The 17,806-nt window shown below is 39.6% G+C and overlaps 2 protein-coding genes across 4 annotated transcripts in view; one reads left to right on the top strand and one right to left on the bottom strand.

Moving 5' to 3' along the window:
* Window positions 1-1,962: 1,962 nt before the first annotated feature.
* Window positions 1,963-17,806, bottom strand: part of LOC132903657 (uncharacterized) — a 33,721-nt gene continuing 17,877 nt past the window's right edge. The window contains exons 4-6 of the mRNA XM_060952423.1: window positions 3,418-3,534; window positions 2,578-2,810; window positions 1,963-2,312 (exon numbers count right to left, since the gene is read on the bottom strand). Coding sequence (XP_060808406.1) covers window positions 2,247-2,312; window positions 2,578-2,810; window positions 3,418-3,534 — 416 coding nt within the window. The 3' untranslated portion in view covers window positions 1,963-2,246. The remainder of the gene's footprint in view (window positions 2,313-2,577; window positions 2,811-3,417; window positions 3,535-17,806) is intronic.
* On the top strand, window positions 5,611-16,799 carry LOC132903658 (uncharacterized). Of its 3 annotated transcripts, XR_009657464.1 has the most exons (5): window positions 5,611-5,771; window positions 7,704-7,840; window positions 10,620-10,756; window positions 12,923-13,059; window positions 15,210-15,477. XR_009657464.1 is itself a non-coding variant. In XM_060952424.1 (4 exons), the coding sequence occupies exons 1-4, from the start codon at window positions 12,230-12,232 to the stop codon at window positions 16,721-16,723; spliced, it is 321 nt and encodes a 106-aa protein (XP_060808407.1). In that variant the 5' UTR covers window positions 12,182-12,229; the 3' UTR covers window positions 16,724-16,799. The 3 variants fall into 3 exon arrangements, 1 of the variants encoding a protein (XP_060808407.1); XM_060952424.1 differs by lacking the exons at window positions 5,611-5,771; window positions 7,704-7,840; window positions 10,620-10,756 and adding exons at window positions 12,182-12,240; window positions 16,688-16,799 and having other exon boundaries at window positions 15,210-15,346; XR_009657465.1 differs by lacking the exons at window positions 5,611-5,771; window positions 7,704-7,840; window positions 10,620-10,756; window positions 12,923-13,059 and adding an exon at window positions 14,410-14,495.

Below are 17,806 nucleotides of genomic sequence, written 5' to 3'. Positions count from 1 at the left end.
TTATAGATAAAATATTGTCAACATTTAAAACCTACAATTTTGCCTTAAAGTTATAATTGTAACTGTTTAAACAAGTATTCTTCAAAATCATGTCACACTTAATATATAAATAACAAGTAACCATTTTAATAGATTTTCAAAGCATTCATAAATTCCCTATTAAAAATAGCCCCCCATGTTACTACCCCAAAAGATTATCTCTGTTGCAATACCATCTGAATGTATTCTGTGGTTCTAACATACTTTCACAATCATTTTTAGTTAATGACTCTCTCAAAATCCTTATTAAACAATAATAATAACTAAACAAAAAAAAATGAAACCTATCACTACCCAGCCGTGAACACTAACGTAATACTATTTTTAAAATTAGATTTTTATACAGTTTTTTTTTACTTTTTTTATTCATTAGAACTTTAAAAAAAATGCTTAATGTCAATATCACATATATACTAAATTTATCATAATTATAATTTTAAACATATACATTTACTATACAAAACCTAGGTACAACTGCCATATATTACTACAACATCAAGGTTAGAGATTGAAATAATTTATTTAAAAAAAATACTTCTAATATAACTGAATTCAAAGTCCAAAATAATTCACTAACTGATTCCATTATAGAAGTTTCTAAATCGAGCGTGAGCTTTGCGACTCTGTCTGTCCCGTAAGGGGTAAAGACGTAAACTATGTATGAATTAGTGGATTTTTTATTTTATTTTTGTCTTAACATTTTATTTAGTAACTATTCAATTATTCGAAATGGCATTCGTACCTAGGACCGCCGCGGTTTGTAGGTAAACCTTATACGCCGTTAGTTTTTCGTGTCGTTTGGGCTATATCACTTGATATACATACATACATACACTTTTTTAAAATATCCATGCTATTTGTGTTGTTGTGTTATGTTAATAAGGTTGTTATTCTGCTGAGTTATTATCCGGTAGGCGGTAGGTTGCGTTAATGCGTTATTCCGCGCCGTCGTACAAAGCGATTTATAAACGTGACAATATTGTTATTATTTACGGATAAAAAGTGCAATTTCACAATTGGAAACATGCGCAAACGACACAAGACATCGTAGAAATATGATCTACGGTTATCCAAAAAAAAACCGCTTCAAGGCGTCGACGTTCGATCGCTCACGTTTTCTTTCACTGTTGTTTTTTTTTAACTGCCGATTGTTTCAGTTTCACAAATTTGTTTTTAACAAATATGTTATTACTAGCTGCGACCGCGACTTCGTCCGCGTGGTACATTTATTTTAGGCATCATAGAGGCCCTCAAGGATGAATAATTTTCAAGTTTTTAAATTTCAAGGATGAATAGTTTTTTTTTACATTTTCCATTATTACTTTGCTCCTTATAGTTGTAGCGTGATGGTAAATAGCCTAAAAACTTCCTCGATAAATGGTCTACTGAACACAAAAATAATTTTTCTATTAGAACCAGTAGTTCCTGATATTAGCGCGTTCAAACAAACAAACAAACTTGTCAGCTGCATAATATTATAGTATAGATTATCACGTGTGACCGCGAAGTTAGTTGAATTTGAACGCTAATTATTTAAAAAAAAATCATTTATGTGGTCTGGGCCTTAGTTAAATCATTAAATTTCGTTACTTAAAGTAATTGTCAAATTTTCTATTCTCATTTATTTATCATTCACGAAAAAATTTATTTTAAAATTGCAATTGTAATATTATCCAAACCTTTGATCATCATTCATCCCAATTTCCTATACAATTATTCCGACATTACCACAGTTCGACCGAAAAAATTGAAAAATACAGACTATTCACTGTTCAAACAGCTACAGTTTAAATCTTTAGGCTCTGTCTAGAACACAGATTCGATAATATTTTAAATCCTTTTTTTTAAATCTAACTAATCATCTGTAAATCCAGTTTATATTATTCGATTTTATATCTATGAAATCATTTGTAAATCCAGTTTTTATTATTCGATTACACAAAATAACCTACATCGCATAGAAACTACAGCTTCCCTTAAAAACAATTCGAAACACAAAAACAATCGGCAGATAAAAAAAAACCGAACACTCATTCCGTCCCTATCCTTTTCACAAACTTACAATCGTTCCATCTCTCTCACTTGGCCGAATTCTTCCTCTGCACGGGTTTGTCGACCTTCTTCTTGTCAAGTTTGGTGCCAGCGGTGGGGACGGGCGACGTCTTCTCCGCGGCGGGCGGCGTGCTGGGCTTTTTGGGTTCGTTCGCTTAGGCGGCCGCCGCGTGGTTTAGGGGTTTGGGGCCGGTTTGCTCTTCCACTGGGGCCGGTTGGGGCTGTAATGAAATGAATAGTTACATACATGAGTACCTACATACATACATTAAACCACCCAGTTCAGCTGTTTGGCTAAATGTTAGAGTTGAGATTCAAATAGTGACAGGTCGCTGGCCCATCGCCTTCTTCGGAAGCGGTGGTAGATATAATTAGATTTAAGCGATGTGACGTCAATAAGTGATACCTTGTGTCCAATTTTGAAAATAAATCTATCCTATTCTCCTATATATTTCGTTTGTGTGTATGTATGTCTGCACATCTCACCTGACCATCCCCATCGCTGTCGTCTCCGCTGTTGCCCACCCTCCCCTCTCGCCTCTCCTCCTTCTTCCCGACCTTAGTCGCCTCTTTAACTTGCGCGGCCTTCCCTTTAGCCTTGTTGTCTCTGACCGCTCTCTTCGGCTCAGATCTCTTGTTGTGTTTGTCTTTCCGCTTGTCGTCTGTCTGAACGTCCGCCGCGGACACTTCCGGCGGGTCCGTGGGGGGCGGCGTGGGTTCTGAAATTATATATATATATATATATGTTATATACGTTATGTTATATATGCTATATGTTACTATATATACAGGGTGACATTTAAAACAACTGCATCCTTTTAACATAGACTATACCCATGCTTCTGAGCCGTTTGAGCCTATTTAATTGAAATTAAACGTCATCATTTTCACATTTAAAAAACCCTCAAAAACTATGTCACCCGCTTTATTAAAGACCAATACTACAAATAGAAATTAAAACTAAACATGTAAATAAATGTCTGAAAAATAAATTATTTTTCTAGTATCAAGATCAAGTAAAGTACAGAGTTGTCGAGATCGCTCAGCTGAATGCATTGTGTCGTTGACCTCTGAATCTTACGCGTGGCTTTTCCGCCGGCCGGGGTGATATTACATATTTAGGATCGTGGATTTTGATACTTTTATTTTTATTCGTACTTTCTAAAATATGAACCAATATTTTTTCTTTTAACGTTTTTAAATATCCTTTAGATGAGTACACTTAACAGTTAAATTTATGCAGTTGAATTAAAAGTCACCCTGTATATATATTGCTCAATTTATATATATATATAATAATTCAGCTTGTGTGACATATCAACCCACCTATCTGCGGGTCTGTATGTGTGTCTGTGAGCTGTTCAGCCTCCTCGGGTTTCTGTTCCTCCTGCTCCGACTGCTGGGACTCCGCGCTCGGAGTCTCCGGCGGGTCTCGTTTCTCTTCTGCAATATAATATATATTAGTTACTAATTTATGTACACAGAAAACATCGAGACTGATAAACACAAGAAACAAAATTACAAAGGTTCTGCTTATTTCAAAAGAAATCTCCTCCAGCAGACCCGAGAAGGAGACAAGGGAAAAAATGAAAATATATTGTTATAATTTACTCAAAAAATATTGCACCAACGCCCTCTATACCTATCTATATGGCTGTATGTAAGCTATTTTCTTTTGCCTGCCTTCAATTAATAATCTGTAATAAGTGTGCAAAACTGAATAAAATCTCTCTCTCTCTCTTCAGTTCCCGATTTGAATACGTGGTTTCATTTTATTCACGTCATTTTATTATGTTCACGTCTATATTCCTTGCGGGGTAGACAGAGCCAACAGTCTTGAAAAGACTGAACGGCCACGTTCAGCTATTTGGCTTAATGATAAAATTGAGATTCAAACAGTGACAGGTTGCTAGCCCATCGCCTAAAAAAAAGAATCCCAAGCTTGTAAGCCCTATCCCTCAGTCGCGCCTTTTACGACATCCATGGGAAAGAGACGGAGTGTGTGACCTATTCTTTTTACTACGCTTTTATTAGCTTGGGTTGTATGTATGTATGTATGTATGTATGTAACGGAATCTTTGAGCTTAATTTTCACTGATTTCTAAACGTCTGATCAACTTGGAACTTTGCACACGTATCAAGGACCGATGACAATGCAATATTTTGATAAGACTTTCTCATTATCCTTATTAAAACTGCCAGGATTAATAAATTCATTTTTAGATCCTTCGTATGAGAGTAAGAGAGACAGAGATAGCACCAGTGCCAGTAATCTCCATACAAGAAACCAAGAAGTTCTGACGTATAATGAGTCAAAAAGAGATGTAATATATTTCCATATAATGTTACTATTAACCTGAGGCTTCTTTATTTCATCGCATTGCTCCATTTAGAATTACCATTAGAAACCATAGTAGAATTAGTAGAATATTTTAAAACAATAAAAAATATATAAGTAATAAAACAAAAGTAATAAATGAAAATTGAACAACTAAATTTACAAAAATTCAAGAATAAAGTTACTACCTACAGAACTTTGCGATATTTAATACGTATTTAACATATTAATGCAATTCTTGAATTAACATTAGGTATCTTTTGCCTATTCATAATAGCAACACTGTAATACTCGTTTGGAAAATGAGTGACAGTTTTTTATGTCAAATAAGTTTTGCAGTAAGTTTTGATTGAATTCGATTCGAACACCTGTAAACTTTCTTTCTGTTGTTTTTTACCGGTGCCTGTGTATTTACCTATTTGCACTTTGTTTTGTGCTGATAACTTGTCGTTATTTGGAGTTTGGAATCTTCCGTTGAGTCGAACTTTGTTCTTCCGGATATTCGTGTGATTTTATCATCTGAGATTGGACTCTGACTGTGTTTACTGTGTTGTGCAGATATTTTGAGATAGGACTCCTGTAAAAAGTACCTTATTATTTGAGATAGGAGTCCCAAGTTTGTGTTTGTTTTTGTGAAAGACAGATTTTACAACAAAAGTGCCACGATGTCTTCAGATAAACTTTGTTGCGTTCCTGGTTGTAAAGGCAGTGGAGGTATGTTTGAAATATTTTTGTTCCTGTATCAATCTGCCTCTTAATCTTGTGGTTTGATTCCTGGCAAGGCCACAATCGAAAATTATTACGTTTGCTGGATAGTCAAAAGTATTATTAACAGTGATTTATCAGGGTGCATTTTACTTCATTTTCATAACTCTCTTGTCATAAATATATGCTAATAGAATGATTTTAATATTTACTACATCAGGCACCCCACGCTTTTTACTCTGATTTAAATTGTTTTGTTTATAAATTTAATTTTGTTATAATTTTAATCCGAGGTAATTACTACTACAACTGACTATAACTGATTGTTCGACTTGCTACTACTGAATTCCTTTGTCATTAATTTTTATTTTCTATTTTTTAGTTTGATTAGCAATAAAAGCGTAGTTTTTTTGTTTTTTTTAAACTATTATTTGTATTGGTGCCGGGAACCACACGGCACTATGTAACATATGTAATGTACAATAAATTACCTGTAACAGTCCTGGTGACGGCGGCGGTGGGCACGAACTCGGCGGCGAGCGGGTTGAGGCGGGAGCGAACAAACTCAGCAGCGAGCGGGTTGAGGCGGGAGCGGGACACGGTCTCCGCGAGGGACAGCGACGGGGCGCCGTTGCTGGTTCTGTCGCGGATAATAATGAATGAATGAACGAATGAATGAATGAATTTTATTTATATAAGTAACAAGGACTCATTTGTATTAGTAATGCTTACAAACTATGTTAGTACCTAGGGACAGCATGATTTCTAAAGTGGCCATTCTTGCACCACTCCCCCCGAAATGGCGCAAGAATGGTTGACATATAGGCAGTCTAGCCTGCCTGCAATCATATTCAGGATATTCAGGATGTTATACATAAATACATTAAATTAATAAATCGGTTGAACAGCCAAGGTGACGCAACACAAACTTGTCCAAATAACTTTTGTCAATATACATGCATATATATACATAAAATCACGCCTCTTTCCCGGAGGGGTAGGCAGAGACTACCTTCTTTCCACTCGCCACGATCTCTGCGTACTTCAATGTTGTACATATTATTTATTCATTATTATGGGACACTTCCAACGTCAGTTGATAATTGTCATGACTTTTGGTTTCACATGTTGTTTATGTGCCGTGTGATTCCCGGCACCAAATACAAAAAAGAATATGACCACTCCATCTCTTTTCCATAGAAGTCGTAAAAGGCGACTAATGTGTAGGCTTATAAACTTGGAATTCTTCTTCTTTCAGGCGATTGGCTAGCGACCTGTCACTATTTAAATCTCAATTCCACCATAAAGCCATACAGCTGAACGTGGCCCATCAGTCTTTTCAAGACTGTTGGCTCTGTCTACCCCGCAATAGATATAGACGTGATTATATGTATGTATGTAGTTCTGCAGTTTATCTGCAGTGTAGCACTGAAGTTCTTTTTTTTTGGCGGGACAAACTACACACATTGAGCCGTGTGGTTCTACCGTGATATACAATTTGACACTCACGTGGGATACTGATGGTGCCCGTTCGGCCTACGCCTCTCCCTCTGCTCGTCCTCCAACATCGCCTCTATACACTGCTCCATCAACGCCTCCTCCTCCAACTGTTGTATCACCTGAAATTATTGCCGTGTGAGGTCAATTCCGTATAAATATTAACCTAATATTATATTAAACCGTGCCGTGTAGATCCCGGCACAAATAGAAACAGAAATAGGACCACTCATTTTTTTTCATGAATAAGCGATAGGCTTATATAATTTGGGATTCTCTTTTTGGGTGATGGCCCCAAACGAACGCCCAGACGGACAATCCCACGTTCATAAGCCTATCCCTTAGTCGCCTTTTACGACATCCGCGGGACCTTTAACGTCAACCAACCTGTCAACAACAAAAACCAGCAATTTGTAATGAACAAACTATACACACCTGTTTATCAAACTCCTCCTCGTTCTCTATCCTCATGCAGTCGGCGAAGTCGTCGGGCGTCGCCGGCGCCGCGTAGGGCGTCGGGGGGTAATACGCGCCGGCCATGACGTAGCCTGGATATATACAGGAAAAATTTAATGTAAACATTCATAATAAGAATTTATGACGTCATGGTGAGAAATTTGATGACATATAACACGATTGTTTCAACATTGATAAAGTTATTTGACAAGTATGTGTTGCGTCACCTTGGCTGTTCAATCGATTCATTAATTAAAAATAGATAGATATTAAGAATATCCTGAAAAGGGGAGATGAGATATGCTAATAGAATGATTTTAATATTTACTACATCAGGCACCCCACGCTTTTTACTCTGATTTAAATTGTTTTGTTTATAAATTTAATTTTGTTATAATTTTAATCCGAGGTAATTACTACTACAACTGACTATAACTGATTGTTCGACTTGCTACTACTGAATTCCTTTGTCATTAATTTTTATTTTCTATTTTTTAGTTTGATTAGCAATAAAAGCGTAGTTTTTTAGTTTTTTTTAAACTATTATTTGTATTGGTGCCGGGCACCACACGGCACTATGTAACATATGTAATGTACAATAAATTACCTGTAACAGTCCTGGTGACGGCGGCGGTGGGCACGAACTCGGCGGCGAGCGGGTTGAGGCGGGAGCGAACAAACTCAGCAGCGAGCGGGTTGAGGCGGGAGCGGGACACGGTCTCCGCGAGGGACAGCGACGGGGCGCCGTTGCTGGTTCTGTCGCGGATAATAATGAATGAATGAACGAATGAATGAATGAATTTTATTTATATAAGTAACAAGGACTCATTTGTATTAGTAATGCTTACAAACTATGTTAGTACCTAGGGACAGCATGATTTCTAAAGTGGCCATTCTTGCACCACTCCCCCCGAAATGGCGCAAGAATGGTTGACATATAGGCAGTCTAGCCTGCCTGCAATCATATTCAGGATATTCAGGATGTTATACATAAATACATTAAATTAATAAATCGGTTGAACAGCCAAGGTGACGCAACACAAACTTGTCCAAATAACTTTTGTCAATATACATGCATATATATACATAAAATCACGCCTCTTTCCCGGAGGGGTAGGCAGAGACTACCTTCTTTCCACTCGCCACGATCTCTGCGTACTTCAATGTTGTACATATTATTTATTCATTATTATGGGACACTTCCAACGTCAGTTGATAATTGTCATGACTTTTGGTTTCACATGTTGTTTATGTGCCGTGTGATTCCCGGCACCAAATACAAAAAAGAATATGACCACTCCATCTCTTTTCCATAGAAGTCGTAAAAGGCGACTAATGTGTAGGCTTATAAACTTGGAATTCTTCTTCTTTCAGGCGATTGGCTAGCGACCTGTCACTATTTAAATCTCAATTCCACCATAAAGCCATACAGCTGAACGTGGCCCATCAGTCTTTTCAAGACTGTTGGCTCTGTCTACCCCGCAATAGATATAGACGTGATTATATGTATGTATGTAGTTCTGCAGTTTATCTGCAGTGTAGCACTGAAGTTCTTTTTTTTTTGGCGGGACAAACTACACACATTGAGCCGTGTGGTTCTACCGTGATATACAATTTGACACTCACGTGGGATACTGATGGTGCCCGTTCGGCCTGCGCCTCTCCCTCTGCTCGTCCTCCAACATCGCCTCTATACACTGCTCCATCAACGCCTCCTCCTCCAACTGTTGTATCACCTGAAATTATTGCCGTGTGAGGTCAATTCCGTATAAATATTAACCTAATATTATATTAAACCGTGCCGTGTAGATCCCGGCACAAATAGAAAAAGAAATAGGACCACTCATTTTTTTTCATGAATAAGCGATAGGCTTATATAATTTGGGATTCTCTTTTTGGGTGATGGCCCCAAACGAACGCCCAGACGGACAATCCCACGTTCATAAGCCTATCCCTTAGTCGCCTTTTACGACATCCGCGGGACCTTTAACGTCAACCAACCTGTCAACAACAAAAACCAGCAATTTGTAATGAACAAACTATACACACCTGTTTGTCAAACTCCTCCTCGTTCTCTATCCTCATGTAGTCGGCGAAGTCGTCGGGCGTCGCCGGCGCCGCGTAGGGGGCCGGGGGGTAATACGCGCCGGCCATGACGTAGCCTGGATATATACAGGAAAAATTTAATGTAAACATTCATATAAGAATTTATGACGTCATGGTGAGAAATTTGATGACATATAACACGATTGGTCCAACATTGATAAAGTTATTTGACAAGTATGTGTTGCGTCACCTTGGCTGTTCAATCGATTCATTAATTAAAAATAGATAGATATTAAGAATATCTTGAAAAGGGGAGATGAGAGGAGAGTATACAAAAAAAAATTGTGAAAAGCGACCAGAGTGTGTTGCAAGTAGAAATCCGTAGTCATGTGTATATCTATATGGCTGTATGTAAGCTATTTTCTTTTGCCTGCCTTCAATTAATAATCTGTAATAAGTGTGCAAAACTGAATAAAATCTTTCTCTCTCTCTTCAGTTCCCGAGTTGAATACGTGGTTTCATTTTATTCACGTCATTTTATTATGTTCACGTCTATATTGAATATATATATTTATGTAAGCTTGTCTGAGGGGTAGACAGGGCCAACTGCCTTGGTCGCCTATATATATATATATTTATATATATGTATGTAAGCACGTATGTATCCGCCGCGGATATATATAATAATTCAGCTTGTGTGACATATTAACCCACCTATCTGCGGGTCTGTGTGTGTGTCTGTGAGCTGTTCAGCCTCCTCGGGTTTCTGTTCCTCCTGCTCCGACTGCTGGGACTCCGCGCTCGGAGTCTCCGGCGCGTCTCGTTTCTCTTCTGCAATACAAAAAAAATATATATTATTTACTAATTTATGTACACAGAAAACATCGAGACTGATAAACACAAGAAACAAAATTACAAAGGTTCTGCTTATTTCAAAAGAAATCTCTTCCAGCAGACCCGAGATAGGAGACATGATGGAAAGGGAAAAAATGAAAATATATTGTTATAATTTACTCAAAAAATATTGCACCAACGCCCTCTATACCTATCTATATGGCTGTAAGCTATTTTCCTTTGCCTGCCTTCAATTAATAATCTGTAATAAGTGTGCAAAACTGAATAAAATCTCTCTCTCTCTCTTCAGTTCCCGAGTTGAATACGTGGTTTCATTTTATTCACGTCATTTTATTATGTTCACGTCTATATTCCTTGCGGGGTAGACAGAGCCAACAGTCTTGAAAAGACTGAACGGCCACGTTCAGCTATTTGGCTTAATGATAAAATTGAGATTCAAACAGTGACAGGTTGCTAGCCCATCGCCTAAAAAAAAAGAATCCCAAGCTTGTAAGCCCTATCCCTCAGTCGCGCCTTTTACGACATCCATGGGAAAGAGACGGAGTGTGTGACCTATTCTTTTTTGTATTGGTGCCGGGAACCACACGGCACTATGTAACATATGTAATGTACAATAAATTACCTGTAACAGTCCTGGTGACGGCGGCGGTGGGCACGAACTCGGCGGCGAGCGGGTTGAGGCGGGAGCGAACAAACTCAGCAGCGAGCGGGTTGAGGCGGGAGCGGGACACGGTCTCCGCGAGGGACAGCGACGGGGCGCCGTTGCTGGTTCTGTCGCGGATAATAATGAATGAATGAACGAATGAATGAATGAATTTTATTTATATAAGTAACAAGGACTCATTTGTATTAGTAATGCTTACAAACTATGTTAGTACCTAGGGACAGCATGATTTCTAAAGTGGCCATTCTTGCACCACTCCCCCCGAAATGGCGCAAGAATGGTTGACATATAGGCAGTCTAGCCTGCCTGCAATCATATTCAGGATATTCAGGATGTTATACATAAATACATTAAATTAATGAATCGGTTGAACAGCCAAGGTGACGCAACACAAACTTGTCCAAATAACTTTTGTCAATATACATGCATATATATACATAAAATCACGCCTCTTTCCCGGAGGGGTAGGCAGAGACTACCTTCTTTCCACTCGCCACGATCTCTGCGTACTTCAATATTGTACATATTATTTATTCATTATTATGGGACACTTCCAACGTCAGTTGATAATTGTCATGACTTTTGGTTTCACATGTTGTTTATGTGCCGTGTGATTCCCGGCACCAAATACAAAAAAGAATATGACCACTCCATCTCTTTCCCATAGAAGTCGTAAAAGGCGACTAAGGTCTACACCTTAAGCCTACGCTTATAAACTTGGAATTCTTCTTCGAGGCGAGGCGATTGGCTAGCGACCTGTCACTATTTAAATCTCAATTCCACCATAAAGCCGAACAGCTGAACGTGGCCCATCAGTCTTTTCAAGACTGTTGGCTCTGTCTACCCCGCAAAAGATATAGACGTGATTATATGTATGTATGTAGTTCTGCAGTTTATCTGCAGTGTAGCACTGAAGTTCTTTTTTCTTTTGGCGGGACAAACTACACACATTGAGCCGTGTGGTTCTACCGTGATATACAATTTGACACTCACGTGGGATACTGATGGTGCCCGTTCGGCCTGCGCCTCTCCCTCTGCTCGTCCTCCAACATCGCCTCTATACACTGCTCCATCAACGCCTCCTTCTCCAACTGTTGTATCACCTGAAATTATTGCCGTGTGAGGTCAATTCCGCATAAATATTAACCTAATATTATATTAAACCGTGCCGTGTAGATCCCGGCACAAATAGAAAAAGAAATAGGACCACTCATTTTTTTTCATGAATAAGCGATAGGCTTATATAATTTGGGATTCTCTTTTTGGGTGATGGCCCCAAACGAACGCCCAGACGGACAATCCCACGTTCATAAGCCTATCCCTTAGTCGCCTTTTACGACATCCGCGGGACCTTTAACGTCAACCAACCTGTCAACAACAAAAACCAGCAATTTGTAATGAACAAACTATACACACCTGTTTGTCAAACTCCTCCTCGTTCTCTATCCTCATGCAGTCGGCGAAGTCGTCGGGCGTCGCCGGCGCCGCGTAGGGCGCCGGGGAGTAATACGCGCCGGCCATGACGTAGCCTGGATATATACAGGAAAAATTTAATGTAAACATTCATATAAGAATTTATGACGTCATGGTGAGAAATTTGATGACATATAACACGATTGGTTCAACATTAACAAAGTTATTTGACAAGTATGTGTTGCGTCACCTTGGCTGTTCAATCGATTCATTAATTAAAAGTAGATAAGGTATTAAATATAGATAGATATTGAGAATATCTTGAAAAGGGAGATGAGAGCAGAGTATACAAAAAAAAATTGTGAAAAGCGACCAGAGTGTGTTGCAAGTAGAAATCCGTAGTCATGTGTCTATCTATATGGCTGTATGTAAGCTATTTTCTTTTGCCTGCCTTCAATTAATAATCTGTAATAAGTGTGCAAAACTGAATAAAATCTCTCTCTCTCTCTCTTCAGTTCCCGAGTTGAATACGTGGTTTCATTTTATTCACGTCATTTTATTATGTTCACGTCTATATTCCTTGCGGGGTAGACAGAGCCAACAGTCTTGAAAAGACTGAACGGCCACGTTCAGCTATTTGGCTTAATGATAAAATTGAGATTCAAACAGTGACAGGTTGCTAGCCCATCGCCTAAAAAAAAAGAATCCCAAGCTTGTAAGCCCTATCCCTCAGTCGCGCCTTTTACGACATCCATGGGAAAGAGACGGAGTGTGTGACCTATTCTTTTTTGTATTGGTGCCGGGAACCACACGGCACTATGTAACATATGTAATGTACAATAAATTACCTGTAACAGTCCTGGTGACGGCGGCGGTGGGCACGAACTCGGCGGCGAGCGGGTTGAGGCGGGAGCGAACAAACTCAGCAGCGAGCGGGTTGAGGCGGGAGCGGGACACGGTCTCCGCGAGGGACAGCGACGGGGCGCCGTTGCTGGTTCTGTCGCGGATAATAATGAATGAATGAACGAATGAATGAATGAATTTTATTTATATAAGTAACAAGAACTCATTTGTATTAGTAATGCTTACAAACTATGTTAGTACCTAGGGACAGCATGATTTCTAAAGTGGCCATTCTTGCACCACTCCCCCCGAAATGGCGCAAGAATGGTTGACATATAGGCAGTCTAGCCTGCCTGCAATCATATTCAGGATATTCAGGATGTTATACATAAATACATTAAATTAATGAATCGGTTGAACAGCCAAGGTGACGCAACACAAACTTGTCCAAATAACTTTTGTCAATATACATGCATATATATACATAAAATCACGCCTCTTTCCCGGAGGGGTAGGCAGAGACTACCTTCTTTCCACTCGCCACGATCTCTGCGTACTTCAATGTTGTACATTTTATTTATTCATTATTATGGGACACTTCCAACGTCAGTTGATAATTGTCATGACTTTTGGTTTCACATGTTGTTTATGTGCCGTGTGATTCCCGGCACCAAATACAAAAAAGAATATGACCACTCCATCTCTTTCCCATAGAAGTCGTAAAAGGCGACTAAGGTGTAGGCATATAAACTTGGAATTCTTCTTCGAGGCGAGGCGATTGGCTAGCGACCTGTCACTATTTAAATCTCAGTTCCACCATAAAGCCAAACAGCTGAACGTGGCCCATCAGTCTTCAAGACTGTTGGCTCTGTCTACCCCGCAATAGATATAGACGTGATTATATGTATGTATGTAGTTCTGCAGTTTATCTGCAGTGTAGCACTGAAGTTCTTTTTTTTTTGGCGGGACAAACTACACACATTGAGCCGTGTGGTTCTACCGTGATATACAATTTGACACTCACGTGGGATACTGATGGTGCCCGTTCGGCCTGCGCCTCTCCATCTGCTCGTCCTCCAACTTCGCCTCTATACACTGCTCCATCAACGCCTCCTCCTCCAACTGTTGTATCACCTGAAAATATTGCCGTGTGAGGTCAATTCCGTATAAATATTAACCTAATATTATATTAAACCGTGCCGTGTAGATCCCGGCACAAATAGAAAAAGAAATAGGACCACTCATTTTTTTTCAAGAATAAGCGATAGGCTTATATAATTTGGGATCCTCTTTTTGGGTGATGGCCCCAAACGAACGCCCAGACGGACATTCCCACGTTCATAAGCCTGTCCCTTAGTCGCCTTTTACGACATCCGCGGGACCTTTAACGTCAACCAACCTGTCAACAACAAAAAACCAGCAATTTGTAATGAACAAACTATACACACCTGTTTGTCAAACTCCTCCTCGTTCTCTATCCACATGTAGTCGGCGAAGTCGTCGGGCGTCGCCGGCGCCGCGTAGGGCGCCGGGGGGTAATACGCGCCGGCCATGACGTAGCCTGGATATATACAGGAAAAATTTAATGTAAACATTCATATAAGAATTTATGACGTCATGGTGAGAAATTTGATGACATATAACACGATTGGTTCAACATTGACAAAGTTATTTGACAAGTATGTGTTGCGTCACCTTGGCTGTTCAATCGATTCATTAATTAAAAGTAGATAAGGTATTAAATATAGATAGATATTGAGAATATCTTGAAAAGGGGAGATGAGAGGAGAGTATACAAAAAAAATTTTGTGAAAAGCGACCAGAGTGTGTTGCAAGTAGAAATCCGTAGTCATGTGTCTATCTATATGGCTGTATGTAAGCTATTTTCTTTTGCCTGCCTTCAATTAATAATCTGTAATAAGTGTGCAAAACTGAATAAAATCTCTCTCTCTCTCTTCCGTTCCCGAGTTGAATACGTGGTTTCATTTTATTCACGTCATTTTATTATGTTCACGTCTATATTCCTTGCGGGGTAGACAGAGCCAACAGTCTTGAAAAGACTGAACGGCCACGTTCAGCTATTTGGCTTAATGATAAAATTGAGATTCAAACAGTGACAGGTTGCTAGCCCATCGCCTAAAAAAAAGAATCCCAAGCTTGTAAGCCCTATCCCTCAGTCGCGCCTTTTACGACATCCATGGGAAAGAGACGGAGTGTGTGACCTATTCTTTTTTGTATTGGTGCCGGGAACCACACGGCACTATGTAACATATGTAATGTACAATAAATTACCTGTAACAGTCCTGGTGACGGCGGCGGTGGGCACGAACTCGGCGGCGAGCGGGTTGAGGCGGGAGCGAACAAACTCAGCAGCGAGCGGGTTGAGGCGGGAGCGGGACACGGTCTCCGCGAGGGACAGCGACGGGGCGCCGTTGCTGGTTCTGTCGCGGATAATAATGAATGAATGAACGAATGAATGAATGAATTTTATTTATATAAGTAACAAGGACTCATTTGTATTAGTAATGCTTACAAACTATGTTAGTACCTAGGGACAGCATGATTTCTAAAGTGGCCATTCTTGTACCACTCCCCCCGAAATGGCGCAAGAATGGTTGACATATAGGCAGTCTAGCCTGCCTGCAATCATATTCAGGATATTCAGGATGTTATACATAAATACATTAAATTAATGAATCGGTTGAACAGCCAAGGTGACGCAACACAAACTTGTCCAAATAACTTTTGTCAATATACATGCATATATATACATAAAATCACGCCTCTTTCCCGGAGGGGTAGGCAGAGACTACCTTCTTTCCACTCGCCACGATCTCTGCGTACTTCAATGTTGTACATTTTATTTATTCATTATTATGGGACACTTCCAACGTCAGTTGATAATTGTCATGACTTTTGGTTTCACATGTTGTTTATGTGCCGTGTGATTCCCGGCACCAAATCCAAAAAAGAATATGACCACTCCATCTCTTTCCCATAGAAGTCGTAAAAGGCGACTAAGGTGTAGGCTTATAAACTTGGAATTCTTCTTCGAGGCGAGGCGATTGGCTAGCGACCTGTCACTATTTAAATCTCAATTCCACCATAAAGCCAAACAGCTGAACGTGGCCCATCAGTCTTTTCAAGACTGTTGGCTCTGTCTACCCCGCAATAGATATAGACGTGATTATATGTATGTATGTAGTTCTGCAGTTTATCTGCAGTGTAGCACTGAAGTTCTTTTTTTTTTTTTGGCGGGACAAACTACACACATTGAGCCGTGTGGTTCTACCGTGATATACAATTTGACACTCACGTGGGATACTGATGGTGCCCGTTCGGCCTGCGCCTCTCCCTCTGCTCGTCCTCCAACATCGCCTCTATACACTGCTCCATCAACGCCTCCTCCTCCAACTGTTGTATCACCTGAAATTATTGCCGTGTGAGGTCAATTCCGTATAAATATTAACCTAATATTATATTAAACCGTGCCGTGTAGATCCCGGCACAAATAGAAAAAGAAATAGGACCACTCATTTTTTTTCATGAATAAGCCATAGGCTTATATAATTTGGGATTCTCTTTTTGGGTGATGGCCCCAAACGAACGCCCAGACGGACAATCCCACGTTCATAAGCCTATCCCTTAGTCGCCTTTTACGACATCCGCGGGACCTTTAACGTCAACCAACCTGTCAACAACAAAAACCAGCAATTTGTAATGAACAAACTATACACACCTGTTTGTCAAACTCCTCCTCGTTCTCTATCCACATGTAGTCGGCGAAGTCGTCGGGCGTCGCCGGCGCCGCGTAGGGCGCCGGGGGGTAATACGCGCCGGCCATGACGTAGCCTGGATATATACAGGAAAAATTTAATGTAAACATTCATATAAGAATTTATGACGTCATGGTGAGAAATTTGATGACATATAACACGATTGGTTCAACATTGACAAAGTTATTTCACAATTATGTGTTGCGTCACCTTGGCTGTTCAATCGATTCATTAATTAAAAGTAGATAAGGTATTAAATATAGATAGATATTGAGAATATCTTGAAAAGGGGAGATGAGAGGAGAGTATACAAAAAAAAATTGTGAAAAGCGACCAGAGTGTGTTGCAAGTAGAAATCCGTAGTCATGTGTAGGTACGAGTACCCCTGAGGGGAACAAGGTATGTATATATAGATACTTAATTTTATACAAATATCTGGCTTGAGCTTGGCGCAGGAACCTTGTAAAGATGAATAGTTTGCTTTGAATCTTAATCAAAATTCAGTACACTCTGTACATCGACCTAGTTAACATTCCATTTTAAATTATATTTTTAATTTTTCAAATTTCGTATAAATCAATTAATCACAACAATGTATTCGTAATACATTTATCTCGTCCACATTTCTATTCAAGTTCGAATATTTGTGAAGATGACGTTATTGAAGAAAATGCTGCAGTGCAGTTTGTTAATGCTTCTTGTACACTGACTGGCACTTTGGAAGCGGCAGCAAACTGTCGTTTAAAATAATTTATTTGACGTCAACCAATTTTTGAAATCAAAAGATATGACAATTATTAAGTGATGTTGAAATGTCTGGTGTCGTGCGAAAACCTGCACATTCAGTTAACTGTAAGTATAAATAAACATGTATCCAATACGAGTTAGGTTCCCCTGCAAAGGTTGCGGAGGTCAGACGGGAGTCTCTACGTCTAAAAACCTGACTCACCCAATCCAGGATCGAAGGCACACCCCGGGGAAAGCCCGAAGAATTTCACTTTGAAATGTCCCGTAATAATGAATGAATATCTAGAATTAGAATAAGAAGTTGACACTTACCGGGTATAGGCGACCTCGGCACAAGTGCGGGGTAGAGAGGCGGCCGCTGAACGCCCGCGTCGC

The sequence above is a fragment of the Amyelois transitella genome, chromosome 28 (genome assembly GCF_032362555.1).
Source record: "Amyelois transitella isolate CPQ chromosome 28, ilAmyTran1.1, whole genome shotgun sequence".
NCBI classification, from domain to species: domain Eukaryota; kingdom Metazoa; phylum Arthropoda; class Insecta; order Lepidoptera; family Pyralidae; genus Amyelois; species Amyelois transitella.
The sequence above is the reverse complement of the archived record's forward strand: the minus strand, read 5'-3'. Positions and strand labels throughout refer to the sequence as shown.

What these genes read in the sequence shown, in the direction of transcription:
- LOC132903658 (XM_060952424.1), top strand. An exon ending in GCGACGGGGCGCCGTTGCTG is followed by an intron (nt 13,060 to 15,209) that starts GTTCTGTCGCGG and finishes TACCTGTAACAG; the next exon opens with TCCTGGTGACGGCGGCGGTG. An exon ending in GCGACGGGGCGCCGTTGCTG is followed by an intron (nt 15,347 to 16,687) that starts GTTCTGTCGCGG and finishes ATCCACATGTAG; the next exon opens with TCGGCGAAGTCGTCGGGCGT.